This window comes from Pavona decussata, unplaced genomic scaffold (assembly GCF_977016875.1).
Source record: "Pavona decussata unplaced genomic scaffold, jaPavDecu1.1 SCAFFOLD_38, whole genome shotgun sequence".
Taxonomy (NCBI): domain Eukaryota; kingdom Metazoa; phylum Cnidaria; class Anthozoa; order Scleractinia; family Agariciidae; genus Pavona; species Pavona decussata.
The window spans coordinates 5,131,741-5,150,248 of NW_028145460.1; the positions used below are offsets into that span (position 1 = coordinate 5,131,741).

Consider the following 18,508-nt stretch of genomic DNA (forward strand, 5'->3'; position numbering starts at 1 on the left):
ATTCATATATTTGCAATCATAATTAGTTCCCCAGGCCGAAACGGAATCGGTGCTTTTTTGATTTTTTGACGTATCCATGGTGATATGTTAACCATGGCCGAATTGAAGTACATTTCTGTCATCTTGGGGTTTGGTTGAGCTTTCTTGGGAATTTCCTCAGCTTGACTTTTCTCCGCGAACCAGAAGCCAATCAGAGGCATCACCTGTTATCAGTTACCCGCGGGGAAATGGTCCTTGCTCGAGAAGAAAAGATCGCACGAGATATAAACATGTACAAGCACTTGGCGAGCTGATATTTAAAAACGATGACAAGATCTGGCCACTGACAAGCATAAGCTATGGTTTAATAGTTATGGCAGTACCCAGCCTCATACTAACCTGACCTGGAACAACACCGCCTGGAATAAAGCAAAGAAAGTTTCCATGAAGACAGGCTCGATTTGAACGTCCTGTTGCTGCTTTACATGTTATCGTCTCTGGGTTCTTCTAGTTAACCGTCAACTTAGTTTTTACCAAACGGGGCAGTCAGTGAATTTCTCACCAGCTTGGTAAAATTTTGCCAGTGAAGGGTTGCAAGCATTGAAATTTCTTCAAGTTTTTCTGCAAAGATTGCTAACGGCGACAACTGTTCTAAGAAGAAACCTGAGAAGAAGAAGAAGAAGAAGAAGAAGAAGAAGAAGAAGAAGATTGAACAAGTGGTGATGTATTGCTTTTACCCCCTCACCCCATTTTTTTAAATTTGCATTTTCGTGTCAAAAAGACCTCTTTCCTCTCCACGTGGGTGATAATGTCAGTGATAGTGGCAGTCGCATGTTTTCAAATTTTTCCATTTTAATTGCAGGCCTTTTTGTAATATGGCACTGCAGGAAAATCTCCTTTGAATCGTTTGTCTGCCGCATCAAAGTCACGAGACATAAAATGACAACTGTAACAAAACAATAACAAGCCAGTTGTTTTTAGCCTTTGATCTGATATATCCGGTGACTCAATTTTCTAATGCATTAACCTGAGATATGAGATTAAATCAATCAAGCCGATGTGAATTCTCCTGATTTATCATGCCACGAAGTTGTTGACAAAGAGCTGGGCCTAAGTGGCGTAAGGCATTTTGTTTCTCTGAAGTGCCTGGCAAACACATGCACCGCCGAGCCACTTCGCAAAACGATCGTCATCATGAATCTCTTCACGAGTTTGCTGTTGAGCCTTCTTGCTTTGACAACCTCGAAATCTTTAAGAGTGGGTAAGTAACACGAAGTCATAGGAAACAATCAGTCGTTTTGCCGGGTTTTTTATTTGAAGCGAATTTTTTCTCAAACCTTGTATTCAAAGGTCAGCGCTCGTACTATAGTGTGTTCCTCATATATTATCAAGTTTGACGATAAACTTCGAAAACAACAAGTTCAGCATGGCTGTGGTTGGTGACATTGTAAATCATTTAAAAATGACTTAAATTCGGTTACCGTACTGTATTTCAAATTATTCGATGGCTAGTTGATCCTCTTTAATCGGAGCTGTATAATGACTGTTTTTTTGTGTTCCGTTGAATGTGAACCAAGTACCTTCCGAAAATTTAGTGGATACATTTACGATTTCAGAATTTAGGAAAGTAAAATTAATTGTTTATTCAGAAACAGTTTTGACAGTTGTTGCTGTCATGTATTGCTGACGCTTGTAAGTATTACGTTCATTAAATGAACATATAACAAGCGAGCTGGGCTTATAATGGCCGTTTAAAACTCAGTTTTACTTCCTCCAGTGAACGCCACATGAGCCAGATCATGTGTCAGCGAGCAGAGAACAGCAACAGCAACGGACGAATTCTTCAAAAAAAAGTTGAAGTTATATTTTCATGCTTGAGAACCTCAGTTTTCACTTGTTCTGCGGTCTCACATGGAAAACTTCGATAGTTGAACATCATTTAGGCATCATCTAAGACAAAAACAGAACGAAATGTGGTAAATTCCAATATTCGCCGTCCTTGTTGATGATTTTCATGGATAAAACTGACCCTGAACTTATGTTGTTGTTCGTTGATACGGCTAGAATATGCAACAAGATTTTAAGTGCAGGTGCCTAAAGCTCAATAACACAATGGCTCGACATGCGACGTTCTTACGGTTGTCAGTGTTGTCATTTGCTTTCAAATAAGTACAAACATGAAGTACAAAGAAACATTAATTATATACAGCATCCCGTGATGAATGCAGGGTCACCGAAGTTGATAGACCGCAATTCAGGCAATTTAACATTTCGTAGTGATATTCAACACTAAGTACTGAATCACTGCCAAAGGATTATAGAGATAGTCGTGCCCCAATGCCGGCTTGCTATGCTATGTATATAAAAAAAATTCAGTTAGAAACTATGTATATGTTTCGGCGACCCTAAGGCCAGTCACTCATCCACAAGCCCCAGTTGTTCAAAGAGCGGATGAATAACTTTTAAATTAACGGATAGCTTGTAACTGTTAGAGTTCATTCTCACCTATCGACGTTAATCGACCAGGACAAAAAATGTAGTCTTTGTTACTTTCCACGAACAATGTTTATTTTACTTGAGCGCAGCGTTTCGTTCGCACCTGGCAACAACGCCATGTAATTATGACTCCAAAGGGCGCGTGCTCGAAACGACGCTGGCTGATTGCCATGCGAGTTTTGTTGGTCCGATATTACTTTATTAGATATCCAACGAAGGCGTCGTTCCAGTGCCCTTCTTGTCAGTCTGGCAAACCACATTTAACTACCGTGTCTAATACAAGAATCATTCCACATTCACTTTGGGTCAGAGGTTTATCTGAATGATGCAGCCCGTTCTTACCAGGGCTGGCATATTTTTATGGTAGGTTTACGGTCAAAAGTGATGGGAGAAAGTGATAGGTAGCCATCACGTTTGAGATATTACTGATGAATTAGAATATGGAAACGCTCCATGACTCGACAGCCGAGGAGAGAGAGCATCCTGATATCAAGGACACAGTTATTTCTTTTCTGATTAAAATGATACCGAGGCTATGAGGCTGTAACAAATAAAGATTAGGAGATACTCCTTGATGTTTCTGCGCTACTGCGAAGAAAAACTGAACTGCCACCAATTTGTCTCATATACACGTTTATTTAGTGCTATTTCGCCAACTAGTAAACGGTGAAACCACTGCCAACCAGAGAATGTAAAAAAATACAAGTCACCCTGAACTTTGCCAAAAAAAAAAAAAAAGAAAGAAAGAAAAGAGGGAGAGCGCTCTTGAAAAGGCCTCGAGAAAAAGGAAAACAAAGATAAAACCCTGCGGCCAGTTGAGTTCCAAAGTTTATGAATATGGAGCTTCCAGGAATTATTCTTTCTGGCATTCAGTAATTATATCTGAGCAGATCATCGTGTCGCCATTTAACTTAAAATAGGTTTTTTGTTTCCTTTTTCTTATCAAAGCAAGCTTTATCTATCTCTTATCTTCGACAAACATATCAATGTTAAATTCACTTTTAAACATAAACGTTAACTCAGCACGCTATCCTTGACACGCGAACGATTTAATTACTAACTTAAAACGAACTTGACAACACACGAGCTTGTTTAACTAAGAAAAACGCTTATTTGTGAGAGACATTTGTGTTTGCCAGTTCTAAGCCGTCTGCTCTGTTCATAATTTAACTCGACACTCAATACAACATAAACAAAATGAGAGAGATTATGGTTTAAAGGTATCAGGTGGATTTCAAGTTTACTAAAGTAACACATTTCCCTTTAATTAGCGTCATTACCCTTTTTTTTCACCCACCCCCAAATACTCTCCTTGTATCTCATGGGAAATGACATCTGATTATTTCTTGGATAGCACGGTCGCCGCCAATCAGTATACACGGTCACAAATATTTAAGTATTGCTTAATAGCGTTTTGTTAGCACAACCGAACTTTACTTGCTTTGTGCACTTTACTTCCTTGGTCTACTTTACTTGCATGGTCTACTTTATTTTCTTGGCCTCCTCTATTTGCATAGCCTTAGTGCACTTTGAAAAGTTTGAGAAAGAGTGCAGCTGCGCAACGATGAGCCGAAGGCGAATTTTCACAACGCTTTTTTACTTTTTCTTCAAGTAACCATAACCATAACTTTATGGAAAGATGGATGAAGGAAGAGAAATTGCCTTTTTTAAGTTTCTTCAATTAGGCGGTCCAATAATTTTCTATGCTTCATTGAATTACTGTTCAAACAATCAGAGGTGTGACGAAGTGAAAAAAAAAAGTTCAGCGATCTTTCCAGGCGCTAAAACGGTTGCCTTACTTCGCTACGATCACTTTCATTCTGATTAATTCATTTCGGACGGTATCTCAAATATTCAGACTCAATCGCTTGCCAGCTGTCAGCCAGTTGTCAAAGTTCTCAGTCTTGCACCGATCTTTTATGTTTTATTTTCTTTATTATTATTCAGTGTGTTGCACGACTTGTCGGTTATTCAAATTTTCTCCTAATAAGGGTCAAGTCGACCACTGTGTTTGGTATATAATCAAACTGGTTAATTTAAAGTTTGGTTGTGTTCAATTAAATCTTTTTCGAATGTTTAGTTTTATCAATTGAGTTGTTAAGGCTTTTTCAGGGGCACCCAACGACAGTTTTCTCTCAGATCCTTTGAAACGCTATTTTAGTCTATCTGGAGTACCTTTAAAGCTCTGTAGGTTCATTTCAGGCAGCGCTATAATATTTTTATCTGTTCGGTCATTCTAGGGGAACTTGAGTCTTTTCGAAATTACTAGGGCAGTTTTGTCCATTTTCCGAAAACCTTAGGTCTTATTTCCTTTCCGAAAATCTTAGCTGACCTTTTTCGGCACCCGAAACGACATTTTTATCAATCCGAAAACACCAGGCCTTAAATTTCCCATATCACGAACGTTCGAGGTGAAAATTCCCTTAAGAAAATTGTAGGGGATTAAGGGCCTTCCGAACAGATAATTTACCGAAACGATCCGTTGCAATTAGGTGCCCCTGCTTTTTGGCCAGCGCGAAGAGAGTGCTGACGCCCTTCGTCAGAGCGAATCCTGAAACGTCAGCACTCGAATATCGAATGTTTGAAACGTGTGGTAGAGAGATTCACCCTGAATTTATTCATAATTTTCTCCCTCGCTAAGATGTTTTCATATTTCCTTCGTGGTTTTCGATGTTTGGCATTTTTTGAACTCTCTACCGGGTCTGTTCACTGTGCCCCTGACGAGATTGACAGACCTTCTGAGCAGACGTAGCTTGATTTTGCTTTAGTCACTCTATGCTGTTTCTTAATTATTTTTTTGGTGAGCTCACTAAAATACGTGCATAAAGTTTTTAATAATTACCTAACATTAAGTAATAACTGAACGAAAGCTCGTCGCTTCTCACTCGTTCCGAAAAGATAAGCATTTTAAGTTTGAATTAAAATATCGGAAAATCGATCCATATAAACACCTATGACTATAAACAAAAGAGCTGTCCACTCGGTCGTTCAGCTGTTCATCTCGTTTCGCGGGTTCGTTCACTCGGTGTGTCGTTCGTTCGTTTTTACCGGCGAGCGCTCGGTGGACCGGTTGTTCGTTAACTCGATCATTCGGCCATCCGTTCGCCCGTTTGGATGTTCGTTCGCTCGGGCTTCCGTTTGTTCGTTCGTTTGCGTTTCTGGTTTGTTCAGTTGTTCCTCCGCTTGCCCAGTTCTTTTTGCTATCCATGGGCATAAACATGTTATAAAAAATAAAATTAAGCCATTTAAAAGCTGTATGAAAACAATACGAAGAAGCCCTCAATTAAAAAACAACCGTGTAATTGGCATTTGGTGCTGTTCTTTCGGTCGTGCGGTCATATCTAATGTCTATATGTACAGAGGACTGAAAATAAAAACTCTAATAAGAGATACACACTAATAGCCCTTTTCAAACTAATTATAACCGTGCAATTGGCTTCTTATGCTGATCTTTCGGTTATGGGGCTGGGTCGACTTTCGGTCATGTGGTTTGTTCATTTCGGCTGGTGTACATGGGGTTTTTTTGTCTGATTATTCGGTTAGTCTCTCAATGGCCCTATTGGCTTTAGCCTTATGTTCACTCCTCCTTCCGTCTGTCTGTCCCTTCCCATATAAATCCGTATTGTTCAGTTTTTTCACTAGTGCTACTAGTGACACGGTTTTTTACAAACAAATTAACTTTTTATATGGGCTTAATCCTAAAGTTTAAAAGCTATATTAAAACATCAGAAGTTTTCCCTTCGTGTTTTAATATTAAAGCTGCAATGCTATAGAGAGAGACTTCATCTCTCTCCTCTGATCTGGCACACAAAAAAAGAATATCTTACCCAATATCTTCACGGTGGCCACACTTTTGAACCTGACGCAGCACCACAGTTTCTTTCGAAACAAACCCGGCCCCCATCTATATTTTTTCGATTTGATATGCCAGGATTTCAGCGATCGTTCATAGCAACGATCGGCATGCATCTGGATCGATACGATCCGAACGGCAATCACGATCGTGTGACTACGAGGTTATGCTGTGCCCAGGGCGCAGCCTTTACCATATGTTTCATAATCAACATTGTATTTTGGTTATTTCTTCAATGTCTAACTTCGAAGTCTTTCAACGTTGCTGTAAGGGAAAGTTCATTTAATACAGAAAAGGGAGAGGGGGGGGGGGGGGGACTATGAAGATACAGAATCATTTAGCTGAAATAATTTAGGGCTCCCCTCCATTTTTTCATTAAAATTTCAGAGCCCCCTCATCAATGTGGCTGTAATTTCATAGCCCCCCTCACACCCTTTGTAGGTTAATGTCTGCCCTTACCACACGTTAAAATTACAATGTTCACATCAAGGAAAAAAATGGGCGCCTCCCTTGTGATCCTATCTTTTTTCCACAGGCCCCCCCCCCCAGTACACGTTCCTAAAATTTCACACCCCCCCCCCTCAATATCTTCATGCTCCCTCCCTCTCCATATTAAATGAACTTTCCCTAACTATAGTGTACAATATACTTGCAGAAATCAAGGGCAGATGGAACCAGTCCACAGGCGTTGAAGCCAGGTTACGAAGGAAACTATTCCAGGCCGACTATGATCCAGAGTTACGACCGGTTGTGAACCGGAGCGATAAAGTTACAGTTACGCTGGGAGTTTCTTTACATCAAATTATCGATGTGGTGAGTAGGAGACTTCTTTTTCTTACCTGGATGTACTGAGTAATTTTGTGAAATGTTTCTGCTGTGAAACTGGTCACGTGATGGCAAATATAAAGGGTGAAAAGATATAAACTAGGTGCTTACCGATGGAGGAGGCAGTGATTGTTCTCATGTGCGATGATCGTTACAGCCTAATCTGCAACATGAAGTAATTTGTGAGATATAGGCCCTTGGGCTGTAGTCATCCATTCTCCTTAATTTATAGTAATGTAAGAGCATGGCGCTGATTAGGAGCGTAGCCAGTTGTAAGAAGACAACTTTAGAGTGACATACAAACGTTGGCAGCCTCTTTCGACACGCTATTTGCATGGCATTACTGATTCACCCACGTTTGGCGGGCTATGAGCGAATAATCACCCAGGAGTGGCCGCACAGTCTCGTAGTCTAATTAGAATGGTCCAGTTATTTTAAAAACAGACTCTGACATAGGTCGCGGCTTAAGACAATCAGTTGGCCTCCAAACCTCTTGATAAGTGGTTTATTTTTGGGAGATAAATAGTTTTCTAGTCTGGGATGCAAGCCTTCTTGCTACTGTAAACAGCAAACATTGTTTAGATGTGACTGTGGGCAAAATTGAAAATGGCTTAGAGCGTGGTTTTGTTAAACACCGTCTTACGACATTACATGCCAGTCCTTATTGGGCATAAAGGGTTTTAGTTATATATTTTTATTTTGATGACTTGCAGGACGAGAAGAATCAACTTATAACAGTCAGTCTGTGGATTCGACAGGTACTTTTAGTAATTGAACTTCGTTTCATCTCCTAAGCACCACAACACAGACACTCGGCTACCATGCAATTAAATTAAGGACGGTGCATGCTTTTGTTACTGCGCATATGCTCTGGGCATCTCGAGATACTCAGGTTTCCTATGAGTGATGCCTACTAATACAGGGATATTTTTGCGCGGTTTAAAACTATGCGGAGAAAGCAGAACTTATAGCAAGTGCTTTTGGTATCCAAAAAGAAAATTGAGGGTAAACGTGCATTTTGGAAAAAACGCCATACATTGCTTTGCACTTTACTGCTTTTTAGAATAATTGTTGCTTAATTATCTCTAAAAAATGCGAAGTTACCCCCCAATTTTCTTTTTGGATTCCAGTAGCCCTTGCCGAGATCTGCTTTTCCCGCATAGTCATAAACCGCACAAAAAATACTTCTTTATTAGTAGGCACCGTCCTTAATTTCATCAGTTTGTATAAACGAATAGCAAAAATTACAACCAGGCACATTAAGGTGTCCTCTCACATACCCGGGACCATTTTGCCATTGGCAGTTCGTTACAAGTTCCAAGTTTTGACTAATTTAAAATGGCGCAAAGGTATTTGGTCAATGCAAATTGGTCATCAATAATTCTTTATGGTTATTTTTGTGCTTTCGTTTACTAACAGACTTGGTTTAACCCATTATTAACATGGAACTCGTCAGTTTTCCAAGGAATGAATCAAATAAACATCAACGCCAAAAAAGTGTGGGTGCCAGACATATATCTTTATAACAAGTAAGTAGTTTTTCGCTGTTTAAATCGCTTTTGTAAGATAAGCTTAAGATCAAGATTGCTGGTCGCATGCCAAGTCCTCAGTAACGCATAACGGCTGTGTGCCAAGCATGGCATAATGTGAATGAGAAAGGAAACCTTATGCTTCCATTGAGTGATTAATAGACTACGTATATGAATGTTTGAATTTGCCAATTATAAGGACGTCAAGGCTCAACTGCTTTATTAGTTACCTAGACAGAAAAGCAGGGATGGTGCAGTGTTATAATGTAGTGACGGGACCAGAGCGGCTCTTTTCGGCCAAAAATCTGGCTCGGCTTCGAATCCTGGAATTGGCGGACTTTTTTTGTTTCTCGTCCTTCCTTCAAGGGTTTTCCTCAGGTTTCCCGGTCCTCCATTCAGGAAAACGAGCAATTGTAAATTCCACTTCCATCTGAAAACAATGGATGAAGAGCCACTCTGTGTTTGTACCTCCACTTTAATATCAAGTTTCTTTCTGTTCAGTAATGAAAGAACTTTTCTACCCCACAGTGCTGATGCAGCCCAGGATGGGGCATTGGACCGATCCAAAACCAAAATAGTACTCAGTTCTGACGGGAAAAACATGTGGCTAGCTCCAGTTCTCTACACATTCTCCTGCAAGATTAATGTCAACTTTTTCCCTTTTGATGAACAGGTAACCTCGAATCATTACTGTTAGAGAATATTTTAAATACATTGACTGAATCTGACTACTAGTTCGATCAGTTGGTAGGGTCATTAGGAGGGCAGCGAATTCTAGAATTCGACTCCTGACCAAACCAACACCCCAATCACTTTACCCTCAAAACTCGAGTAATTGCCCTTTTCCTAGGATTTCTGATATTCATTCATACTCGATACGTTTTTGTATTAAAGTGCCCCTGGGACGAAAATTTCATTTTCCATCTCTTTGCATTTTCGTGTAGAATATGACCTTCTTATTCATGTTACCAAATTTCAATCCTTTACGGCGATTGGAAGTATTTTTTTTTTAGCTTTTTATTCGAGATTTCACGGCCGCCATTACTTGGCCTTGTTCCGGAAGTTAAGGCTCAAATTACAGGAAGTGACGTCATTGGCTCAACACGAAAAATTCCACATGGCTAATTTTCATATGGATTTTACTTCATAAACTGTATTCTGCTGTTGCGAACTAAATAACAGCAGAATACAGTTTTTACTCCCTGTAATGGCTTGTTTAGTTCTGTGCCATGAAGTTCGGCTCTTGGACGTACGATGGTTACCGAGTAGATGTTCAAATGGAAGCGAAAGAAGGCGACCGTAAGAAGTACGTCACCAATGGGGAGTGGAATTTGATTGGCCTCCCTGCGGAAAGAAATGAGATAATTTACGTTTGCTGCCCTGAACCTTACCCGGATGTGACGTATACAGTCCATATTAGGAGGCGGACCAAGTACTATTACATTAACCTCATTATTCCGTGTGCGCTGATAACATGTGAGTAGTAATAAACAAACAAACAAAACAAAAAGAGAAACCATAGCAAAGACGTGAACAATAAAGTTACAATAAACGTTAAGTTGTGTAAAGCCGAATTTAACATTGTTAAAGACACAAGCATCACACACTGTACATCTGCTTGGGTAACTTAGCTTGTGACCACTGAATGAGCACTAAGACCATTTTGTTGGCCTTGATCTATCAAAAACCCAATTGTCATTGAGCTTGAGTGCTTCGGCTTTGTTAGGCCTGGTCAGCGCGGCATTCTGACACTTAGGCTGAGGGTTTCCACTTACGTAAATCAATTGCACGTTATATCGTGTCTATTATGACAAAGTATAACAATTGTGGGTAGTGGCTAAAAATGACAAAGAGGCAACCATCGTAGTTATTACTCATTCTTAGCCGCATCCGAGAAATGTTAAACTTTGTCATCACATGACTGGTTTCAGTGTGGGAACGTTTACATGCTTGATCCGCTTAGCTATTCCGCATTGCAGAGGCCTAGCTGAGAAGACCGAAACAGCTGTTTTCAGCTGCATTGAAACACTCAGGTTCAATATATAATGTTTTTTTTTTTCTGGCCTTGGTGCCTTGGTGCAAATTACCAGCGGACGCATGTGCAGAACGTGCGTCTATCCATTCTTAAAGCACCATTAACTACTGTAAGTTCTCCCACCGATTTAGTGTCTGCGCGGGCCGATTATGTGCCGATTAGGGCGCTTTCCATTTGTCAGAAGTGGCCGGCCAGTTCAATCATTTTGCAAACGGAATGCACCAATTTGAACAGCAGTTGTATGTGCCAACTTTTTCAATTGCTTTAAAATGGCGCACACTACCCTCAAAACGTGTAATGCTCCATTTTTTAAGAATTTGAAGAATAAGTCATTCAAAATAGTACACTCTATTTACGGATCGACCGGTCTTGCTGGCCAGTTTGACAAATGGAAAGCACCCACCACAGAATCCATCTTCAAAAAGGTAAAACATCGATACTAAAGTGTTAATGGAAATCGCAGTGTTGGACGTTTGCATCTGCTAATAATGACGTTATTGTAATCATCGTTTATTTAGTAATAAATAGAAATACAGCATGTAATGTACAACGCGGCGAGATCCGAGAATGGATACGCAATGACAACACCGAAGATGCTAGCCATTGGTATAACAACCGGGAAATGATGGAGTGAAGGAGAGGTCACCATCTGTTTACTTTTCTAATTTCCTTCGTAGCCCTGACACTGTTGTCGTTCTTTCTTCCCCCTGACTCGGGTGAGCGCATTACCTTGGTGATAACCAATCTGCTAGCCATGACGGTATTCATGTTAATTGTCGCGGAAATCATGCCTGCCACTTCTGAAGTTATTCCACTGATCAGCATTTACTACACAGGGATCATGTTTGAGGTGAGAAGCCGAAACGTTCTTTATATCAGGTGAACACAATTGAAAGTGTAACGGCTTTTTTAAAGAAACTAAGATGCGGCTGCCTTTGCCTTCTGGCAAACATTCCACTCCACCACTCCACTGGCTGTTCGAGCGGCTCAGTAATTTTTTCCTCTGGACCGCTTTCATACCATGACAACGTTTCCCTTATTTTTCTCATTTACTCCTGAAGTAAAAATCGTATTGACCAAGCCAGTTCAGTCCTTATATTGAAAATAATGTCCTCGTTCTTTTCCTTGTTTCCATGTGTACTTCTTTGTTCACCTGCATGTATGCCCATATGTATACTAAAGGTAAAGAAGTATTCTACTATTGTCCTACATCTAATCCACACACTTGCTATGCGCGCACCAGCCTTGTCGTTTCCTGTCATAGAGTACCATGCCAGTGATTTTCAATATTACATATGCTTTTTTTCGGCTTGTGCCTAGCTGTGAGTGCATTAGCCTCGTGATTCATATGTATTCTTGCGGTGTATGCCTTGTGATACCTTGTGATATCTAGCAATGCATTTGGGTTGCATGTTTGGAGAAAAAGACTTAGTAGCCATGGGGCCAGATTCATGAAACCCGCAAAGGTTAACACATCTTAAGTATTGCTTCTTACTAGGCTATTGTTAGTCCAACAACAGACTGTCATGGCAACAGCTTTACTTACGAGGTCCGCAGGAGGTCTTCTTCAATCTGGCGTCGATCAGTTCAATTGTGGGCACGTCTTGATAGAACAGCCAGGAATAAATACAAGAGTTAATCTTAATTGTCTTAAAAATTTCGATTTTTCAGAATAGTCCGTTTACCCTTTGACAAATTTATGTTACAGGTCGCTCTTTCCTTGGTTGCAACTTGTATGGTCCTGAAATGTTACTACAGCAATCCTTCTGTCATAGAAATGCCCACTTGGATAAGACTCATAGTATTGAACTGGCTTGCAAAAATTGTCCGCGTAAAAGTTCCTCCAGGACTCATAAACGTTATGACAAAACACGTCAAAGATGAGGAGGAAGTCCAAGAGGAGATTGAGTACGAGAGGCGTAACTCAATGCTTCCACCACCACTCGTCGGGCGTCGTGAAAGACGCGACACATTCGTCGGAGATCTTCAATCAAGACTTCGCTCTCCAAGTTTGACTTCCTCGGGAAGAAATCGCTGCAGAACATTCTCATCAGAGAGAGATTACGCGTTTGAAGGGGATGGTCTGTCAACAATTGGACTTCCAAAATTATTTAACACTTTTGCAAGGAGTCTGCAATCCATTAACGAAGAGCGTGCGCAGGAGGTGAAGACGAATGAACCTCAGTCGACTTCAGGCAGTGTTCCGGTGATCCTTGAGGCCACCATGAAGGAGATGCTGCTGAAACAGGACAGTCTTTTGAACAATGTGCGCAGGCTTGTGCAGGTCACCAGAGAGCAAGAAAAAAACGACATCAAGAAGGAAGAGTGGAAAATCGTCGCCTCCATCATTGATGCCTGCTTCTTTTGGGTGTTCATGGCGGCGCTTATTATTTCTTCTGTCGTGATTTTTCTGCAGGCCCCAACTTATTGATAAACCTTAAAGAATAAAGATGCCAAACTCATCAGCCATACTTTCATGATCACGAATTTCGGTTTATGGGTAAATACCATAGAAAATTAGAACACGCGATTAGCTAGATGGGGGGAAAGGGCTTTACAGACATTTTTTCGAGACTTTTCATGATCTTCGGCATGTCACGGTTAGTCCATCAAGTATTTTCCTTTGCCTGTCATTGCTCCAAATCATTTGACTCAGATATGCTGCGGCAAAAATTTGAAAAGATATTATTTGAAAACCTCCACGCGTTTTGCTGTTCCATCTAAGGAAGTCAACATATTAATTGTTGCAAAGTGGTACCGAAAAACACTAAAAGTCAACATCACACGCCGGCGCACTTTATTCAGAGGATAATAAACAAAATTACCCTTATTTCCCGGGAAATATTTGGCTTTAAAATATGAACATATTTTTATCCTTAGACTGATTAGTTGTTCCTCGAAGTCTCACAGTTCTCCTCCAGTTTCGCCGCTCTCGGAAAACTGTTTGCTTTTGAGAACAGATTCAGTGCATCTCAATCAGTTTCTGATGTATAAGACTGGCAGAGAAACTCAGCTCAAGAAATCGGCGTCAAAATTGTGTCGGAACTGTTTTAGTTTTTCATCTGTTTTATACAGATATATTAACATTCTTCTAAATTAATTATCCGAGACTTTTATCTAAGATTTCTGCAGCCTAAACGTTTGCCATGGCCACCACAAAATAGACCATCTTCTTCTAAAGTGCACTGACTAAAGTGTAAATAAACTTTCGTTTAGCCATTTATAGCGAGCTTACCAACCAGAGACCGGATTCACGTCGTCCTTCTAAGTTAAGACGCGTCCCAAGTATTGTTTGAGCAGTAACAGCCTTTTGTTAGGATAGCAAAAGACAATTTTTTAGAAACAATACATAGGAATTATCTTATTTTAGGACTGCGTTTCGTGAATCTGGTTTCTGCCCTGCCTAATGGAGTCAAAATGTTACAAGTACGGGCCCATGGATCTTGCAGTCGTACAGAAACTATTAAAGAGTTCATACCAGGCGTAGAACAAATATATCTTTTCTATCTCTGTATTGCTTGTATGAGTATTATTAATCCAAACTGCGCTAGTTAATAAATGTTAATGTTAGTAAAGTCAATAACTGTTATTGATTGATATTTCTGAGCAACCATGTTCGTAGAATAGGAGCGTGGCCTGGACCCGAACGCGGAGAACACCCACCGGCCATAACCGTATCACCCCCTCCCTCCCCCTCCCCCCTCCCCTTATGCAGCCTTAATACTCAGGTCAGTAATCGGCCGTAAATTTCCAACAAATAAACCCGAAGATAAACCCGTGGGAAATTTTTAACGTCCGAAAACCTTACAGTTAGTCTTCAGTCAGTAATAGACCTGTAAAAAATCATCCTGGGAAAAGATTCCTGTTTTATTGGCATCTCGCAACAGCAAGCAGTACCGTTTGTTCGCTTGGATTAACTTGAAGTCAGTCATATTTTTTTCCCACGGTAGTTTTCTTACAAATGTCGTCTGTAGATAATTACAGTACCCGAAAATTTACTTAAAAGCAAAAGAAATAATTCTGACAAATATTTGTCCGTTATCCAACCCTCCAAATGTTAACGAATCTGAAATTTCTCGATTTTTAATCATGATATCGTTATATTTGTTGTTGTGGCAGAGGAGTTTCAATTTACACACCCAACAGTTTACTGTATTTGCAGTAGATTTGGGTGTGCGACGCTATAATTATTTCCTCACCACTTAAATCACTTAAAAAAATCTCTAAATCTATTAAATCATCTTAACAACTGTATACGATGACAACATGATCACATTTCTTTTATCTTCAACGACGACCCAGTGGCCCTGGAGGCGGAGGGGAGGGGGAGGAGGGAGGGTTACTCACCTATGTAAGCTATATAGGTATGTGCGGCCCCAAAAGGTGTCGTTTTCTAGCCGTTTTAGTCTGACACTCTGAAAACGGGTTTTGATTTTACAGATGAAGCGGATATGGATTATAGCAAACAGATCGTTTTCTATAATCCATGCCGGAAATTAAAATGACATTTTTTTGGTCAGAAATAGGGTCAGGGAACTGAATCGGTTTTGTGGTGTCAATCTGAAGATAAAATTCGGTTATTTTCAGAAAAGTACCAAATTCGTTTCCACGGAAAATTTATTTCAACCTTCAGGTCGCGCGAAGCGTGAAGGCAAGACGTTAGCAGAACTTTGCTCAGAAATTGGCCTGAACATTGTGGAGTCTACTGTTTTATCGAGTCGAGTTTGTCACTTTTGTGGTAGGAAAATATTCAACGCAGTTGAACTTGTCGATCGTGTCTAAAAGTACACACGAGTGACCACGAGTGACCACGAGTGACCACGAATGACCACGAGTGACCACGAGTGACCACGAATGACCACGAGTGACCACGAATGACCACGAGTGACCACGAGTGAGAATAACATGAAAATAGTAACTGACGTCATAATGACGTCATTTTTATCAAATAGCCACTATTTAACCGCAAAAGGAACTTTCTCATAATAAACTAAGACTAGTTTCATGCTTCTAGCATGTGTTGAGGCGTGCACCAAATTTACATTTAGTTTACTTAAATGGCCGCGTGGGAATTTTAACAGGGTTCATCATACCTATTTATACTCGAAGGATATTTCTTCGTCACCCGCTGTTTCACCAACAACAGCCTTTTCATGCTAGAAGCATGAAACTGTTCTTAGTTTATTATGAGAAAGTTCCTTTAATACATATTTTGCACTCAATTATTCTTTTTCTGAAAAAATCTTTTCGCATTAGCAAACCAGGATAAATGGGGGTGGGGAAGTATAGAAAAGGCGGGAATAATATTTTACAGTCGAAAAAGCGCGAAGACATGGAAGAGGCAAAGTCAACAAAAGGGGAGGGGGGGTTGGAATAAATGGTAAAGAAATGCGGTTAATTTAGACCCCCCCCCCCCCTCCCCCCTTCTTAGCATCCGCTCCCTCCCCTGTCTCTCGGAAATGTCTTTAATATCATTTGCGGCTAAATAGTGGCTGTTTGATAAAAATGACGTCATTATGACGTCAGTTACTATTTTCATGTTATTCTCACTCGTGGTCACTCGTGGTCACTCGTGGTCATTTGTGGTCACTGGTGGTCACTCGTGGTCATTCGTGGTCACTCGTGGTCACTCATGTGTACTTTTAGACACGATCGAACTTGTCCGGTTCAGCAAGAAATTTGGAAGTTCCGCTCTGTTCTTCGGATCAAGATACGCAAGTAAGGATTTCAAAACGTCTCCTTCCGTCGTCTGTGTCTTCGCCGGACAGGTGTCCTCAAGCAAAAAAGAATTGATACAAGGACCGTTCTACCCCTAAGAAATCATTGAATTTCCTAGAATCGACTCCTCCAAATGCAACGAACAAAGAAAAGACGCCGTTATTTTTACCGAATAGATTGTCATAAGCAAAGCAAAGTGTCCCTTGGGAAATATACGAGGGATCATCTAACATTTGATTGACGTATGTACTTCTCTCGACCAATCCATTTTTCCCACACACTGGTGTGCGGACTATTCAAAAACCCATGGTTTTCGTGCAGGCGGCATTTCAAAGTGCCCCTCCCCATTCTCCTCGCGGCTTCGCCGCTCTCCGCCGCCAAAACTTTAATTCGCGCGTGCCTACAATACCGCCAGCTACGCGGGCTAAAAACTCGACGGCATGATCTTCGAGATGTTTTTTATTCGCGACCTGAAGACGAAACTGAATAAACAATGCGACTATATCCGTGCGACATCAATCGATATTAATTAATCGATTGATATTGATAATCGATCACCAATCGATGGCAAAGATTCGTGCGGTTATCGATTGGTATCGATTATCAATACCAATCAATTGATAAATTGGTATCGATTGGTTGCAGATTGACGGAACCGGAATCAACGCATAAAAAACATAACTTTGTACGCAGTAATTGTAAACACATTTCATTTTAATATTAACAGGAGAACAATACTCTCTTCGTTCTCTTTAACGTTAATGCCCCGTCCACAGGAATCCGGGTTTTTTTTTTATTGGCAAATTAAAAGTCTGTTCCATGGGCCAATCTATAGACTTCAAAAACGGAAAGTGGTTGAATCGTGCCTTCACAGAAAAATTCTGGTAGCATATACATTAACATTATGAGAACAGTACACCGAAATAACAATGTATTTGTTTTGAATAATTTCATATTTGTTTGCACGGATTGTTTGTTACGGTTTAAATAGAAAAAAAATTTACTAACACATAAATGTGTGCATGTAGTGGCCAAAGAGGATCCACAAGCTCGGACTGTAGGTGGCCGAGCTGTCCACGATGGTTCACAACTTTAAACAACTTTAAACTTAGCAGTGAACACTTCACCAACGTTCACCTCAAAACGCCAAAGATGATAGCCTTTGACAATGCACCTTATATTCAGTAAAGCCACTAGCCGGCCGTCTTGCATAGACATTAGGGACCTTACGAAAATACCGCCGCGACGGCGACGACAACGCCACAACACAAAAGGCTTAATGAGCAAAAACAATCGCTCTGCACGTGCGTTTTACATTTTGGTACATTTCTTTGTCGTCCCGTGCAAAACAACAACGTGAAATGACCAAATTCAACGTTTTGTGGAGAACGTGAACACACGACAGTGAATTTTTCATTCTCTTCCGTAACTTGAACGGTACTCCTACCAATTTGGTTTCTGGTTAGTTTGTCGTTTGTGTACAAGTTGAATGAGTTAAAATAATCGCGAAGTAGCACAAATGAAAAAGTATACTTTCAAATGACGTTTTCGTTGGCGTCACCGTCTCAGTTGCATTCGTAAGGTCCCTATTATGACAAGGAAAGGCAATAACGGGCAAGTGGGTAATTCGAGTACACGTGCAATGGGAGAAGACTGGGTCGGAATTTGTTTTACCAATTTCGTCCTCAGGGCTTCCTAAAAATGGCGGATGATCCATAGCAGGGTTTGGAACGTTACCCACCATGGCATGAACCACCGTGGCATGAACCACCGTGGGATGAACCACCATGGTATGAATAATCGTGGCATGAACCACCGTGGCATGAACCACCGTGGCATGAACCACCATGGCATGAACCACCGTGGCATGAACCACCATGGCATGAACCACCGTGGGATGAACCACCATGGCATGAACCACCATGACATGAACCACCATGGCATGAACCACCATGGCATGAACCACCGTGGGATGAACCACCATGGCATGAACCACCATGGGATGAACCACCATGGCATGAACCACCATGGCATGAACCACCATGACATGAACCACCATGGCATGAACCACCA

The 18,508-nt window shown here is 40.8% G+C and overlaps 1 protein-coding gene across 1 annotated transcript; it reads left to right on the forward strand.

The window, feature by feature from the left end:
- The first annotated feature begins 909 nt into the window (after positions 1–909).
- Positions 910–14,382, forward strand: LOC146483773 (neuronal acetylcholine receptor subunit alpha-10-like). The gene is made up of 8 exons (XM_085105918.1): positions 910–1,240; positions 6,984–7,141; positions 7,867–7,911; positions 8,573–8,682; positions 9,211–9,355; positions 9,903–10,158; positions 11,395–11,567; positions 12,426–14,382. Exons 1-8 carry the CDS (start codon positions 1,174–1,176, stop codon positions 13,146–13,148), a joined length of 1,677 nt encoding a protein of 558 aa, XP_084962044.1. The 5' UTR covers positions 910–1,173; the 3' UTR covers positions 13,149–14,382.
- Positions 14,383–18,508: the final 4,126 nt, after the last annotated feature.

Excerpts from the sequence above, each read along its gene's own strand:
- LOC146483773 (XM_085105918.1), top strand. The coding sequence starts at position 1,174 with ATGAATCTCTTCACGAGTTTGCTGTTGAGCCTTCTTGCTTTGACAACC. Across the intron at positions 7,142-7,866 it reads TACATCAAATTATCGATGTG|GACGAGAAGAATCAACTTAT; the intron begins GTGAGTAGGAGA and ends GATGACTTGCAG. Across the intron at positions 10,159-11,394 it reads TCCGTGTGCGCTGATAACAT|CCCTGACACTGTTGTCGTTC; the intron begins GTGAGTAGTAAT and ends TTTCCTTCGTAG.